Source organism: Asparagus officinalis, chromosome 8, assembly GCF_001876935.1.
Source record: "Asparagus officinalis chromosome 8, Aspof.V1, whole genome shotgun sequence".
NCBI classification, from domain to species: domain Eukaryota; kingdom Viridiplantae; phylum Streptophyta; class Magnoliopsida; order Asparagales; family Asparagaceae; genus Asparagus; species Asparagus officinalis.
Window position 1 is genome coordinate 33,060,631 of NC_033801.1, and position 3,675 is coordinate 33,064,305.

General features: G+C 42.4%; 1 protein-coding gene across 1 annotated transcript; it reads left to right on the forward strand.

Moving 5' to 3' along the window:
- LOC109821311 (isoflavone 3'-hydroxylase-like) lies at positions 842 to 2,708 on the forward strand. The gene is given in 3 exon segments (XM_020387499.1): positions 842 to 1,115; positions 1,118 to 1,751; positions 1,925 to 2,708. Coding segments are annotated over 3 exon segments (1,431 nt in total). The 5' UTR covers positions 842 to 942; the 3' UTR covers positions 2,549 to 2,708.

The following is a 3,675-nucleotide window of genomic DNA, read 5'->3' on the forward strand; positions in this document are numbered from 1 at the left end:
GGAGTTGATAAACAATTTCTGTGTTATTTTCTCGAGAGTTGTAATTTTTGCTTATTTTCATTGTAATTTTCTGTAAACGATCGAAGTTTAATGAAATCGACAATGGAAACGACTTTCGCTGAAAACATAGAGAGAGAGAGAGAACAGTGAAGCGTCAGGTGTTGAATCGCTCATGCTATCATTTCGAGGAGGAGATAAAATACATATCATATCTGTGGGATTAATTTCAAAATTCATATCATACTTATGGTACTAATTAAAATATGAATTGAAAGACTAATTTCAAGACAGTTAAAGATTTGGAAGACTACTTCCTAAGTTTGAAGTTGAGAGCTTAATTTCAAAGTATGACAGATTTGGGGTAGTAATATTGGAAAACCATCTAAATTTCAGACCATAATTTAGTCGCTTTAACTCAAATATCATAGACTTATTGGGGTATGTGAGGATGATTGTGCGGGTTTACTTTGTACACAATAGTTGCAAGTTCCAATACTTTTATGGTGTGTTTGGATGGAGGGTATAGGAGGGAAGGGGAAGGGAATTTTGAATTTAACATTGTTTGAGAGTTTTATTAGAAGAGTAGAGAAGGGTAAGTTTAGGAAAATTTTACACTAAAATTTTACCCCCAAATTGGAGGGTAAAGGAGAAAAAAAAAAGGAATAAAAGTTTAACCTTGCATCCCATCCATTAGTGAATTCCCAATCAGACCATTAGTGACTTTTTTGGAATAAAGTAGAGTCCTTCCGACAGTAAAAGGATGGGCTCTCTCTTGAGCGTAGGGTACTCTAACCAAATTAATATTCCCGTGGCCAAAAGAAAAATCTCATCTCTCTTTGTCATCATCTTCCTATATAAACATCCTTACACCCATATCCTTAATCACCTCACATAAGATCACATGTTATAATCTTCTTTCAGCTTTTATTCTCACTCCTCACCATGGACTACTCCTTCATCTTCTACTCCCTGGCCCTCTCTCTTCTCATCTTCAAACTCCTCTCAAATTACTACCAATCCAACGAATCCAGTAAACAGCTTCCTCTCCCTCCAAGCCCTCCCTCCCTTCCCATCCTCGGCCACCTCCACCTCCTCAAGAAACCCCTCCACCGCTCGAATGCTTCACCAAGAACGACCTCGCCTTCGCCTCCCGCCCCCAACTCCCCTCCTCCAAGATCCTGTCCTACAACTACACCACGCTCTCCTCCTCCCCATACGGCCCACACTGGCGCAACGTCCGCCGCATCGTCACCCTCCACCTCCTATCCTCCGCGCGCCTGCACTCTCTATCCGACATCCGATACAACGAGATTAAGTCTTTCATACATGAATTATTTATTGAGTGTGATGGGATGGAGATGAGGAAGGTGGAGCTCAAACCGAGGTTTCAGCGAGTGGGTTTCGGGTTGATGATGAGGATGATAGTGGGGAGAGAGGATGGGGGCCGAAACGAGGAGGCGGCCAGGTTTAGGGAGATGATGGAGGAGGTGTTGGGAATGATCGGAGTGTCGAATGTTTCTGATTTCTTGCCGGCGGTGGTGAGGATGGTGGATTGGGGAGCGGTGAGGAAGAGGTTGAGGAGGGCGGAAGTGAAGAAGGACAAGATATTGCAGGGATTGGTTGATGAGAAGAGGAGGAGGAGGAGGGAGAAAAAGGGAAAGACTCAGAAGAGTATGCTTGAAGTTTTGTTGGATTTGCAAGAGGAGGATCCTGAGTATTATACTGATGAGATCATTAAAGCCATGATAGCGGTGAGTTTGACTCGATTCTGAGAGCCATCGGGGTTATTTAGATTATGGATTAATTAACGCAACAATTTTTTTTTATTTTTTTTGAAGTTTTTGCTGAAAACAATAGTCGATTAATTATACAGACGCCGTTCCTAGTATTTGAATAACCCGCTAATTCAACTATCTACTTGAAGACCTTGTTCTTTGCAGGAACAGACACTTCATCAGGAACAATAGAATGGGCAATGTCACTTCTCCTCAACAACCCACAAGTCCTATGTAAGGCTAGAGCCGAGATAGATACAAGCATCGGACAAAGCCGCTTATTGCAAGAGCAGGACCTCCCCAATCTGCCTTACCTCCAAGCAATCATCAACGAAACCCTCCGACTTTATCCCGTAACCCCACTCCTCGTACCTCACGAGTCACTCGAAGACTGCGTCGTTGCAGGCTACCACGTTCCACGCGGCACGATGTTATTGGTGAACGCGTGGGCCATTCACAGAGACCCTGCAATATGGGCCGAGCCCTTGGAGTTCAGGCCTGAGAGGTTCGTCGGCGGAGGAGGAGACGGTGGTGGTAAAGTTATGCCGTTTGGGATGGGGAGGAGGCGGTGCCCGGGTGATGTGCTGGCAGTGAGATTGATCGGACTGGCGCTGGGGACGATGATTCAGTGCTTCGAATGGGAGAGAATGAGGGAGGAGGCGATCGACATGGAGGAAATGGGAGGGCTTACACTTCGTAAAGCCCATCCTCTGCAAGTCATGTACAAACCGCGACGGAGCATGATGGGTGTTCTTTCACATGTTGCAAACTAGAACTTCTCATAGTTCACTTCAACCTAGCTATAGCTCGACCGATCGAGCCGGTCATCAGGGACTCGTGTTTGTCTATCTCTTTGAATAAAGGTGTATAGTTCTGTCGTTTATCCGTTCTATTAATGGGATCATGTCATACCCTGAAAAAAAATATTCTATATGCCACATCACCACACTTTTTCCCACGTGAACGATAAGAAGAGAATGGCTATAATCTCCTTTTCTCCCCTAAATAAATAGGGAGAAGCGTCCAAACACTCTCTAGTATTTTGGCCGCACTTACTATTTTTTTTACTGTCTAGCTAGAGAGATACTAACTTAGGCATCCAAAAGCGTACTAGAGCCCCAAACTGGGGATCGCTGTCGCGTCGCCTAACGAGTTGTTGAGTGTTCAACCTGGGGAAAAGAAGGAGGATTCAAGTTAATAAAGGATCATTAATTAGAGACTCATAATCCCTTATTCATTCCACTTAATTAGAGAGAATAATTTGTGAGAAATTTACCGTGCAACAGTAGATCATAATGGAAATCTTTCTCTGCTAGAGCACATGTTCAATGAGGACAATCAGGGGCTCTTTGGTTCATTTCCTTAAAATATAGGAAATGAAACCCCCAAAGAAATCAAATCTAATGTTGTGCATGCATATATATATCGGATTTGCTAAGTTCGTGTTTGGTTCAACATGGTAATACGAAAGAAGAATATGTACTATCATCTATGGTTCATACGGCCCAATAATATTGAAAGCAAAAAGCTAGAGAGGGGGGGGGGGGGGGGGTTGGGGGGTGGGGGGGGGTAGTGTTTGAGATGATATAAATGTGTAAGCTTTCTAACTCAAATCCTCTCTAAAAAAAGGATTTGGCTTCTTCTAGAATTTGTTCATTTTCTCTACTTTAGAATCCAATTCTATAGTTTCATTTTGAAACAAATATAGATACATGTATTCTATAATGCTCAAAACCCTACTTTTTGTTTTAAATCCTAAGAGTTCAAACATTTTTCTATTATTTTAGGTGAACCAAACAGCCTCTCAATGAAATGTGAACCACTATAAAAAAAGAAATCCATGTTTTTACTAATAGGTATAACTTATAAGGAAAACCCAATAACTACAAATACCCATAGA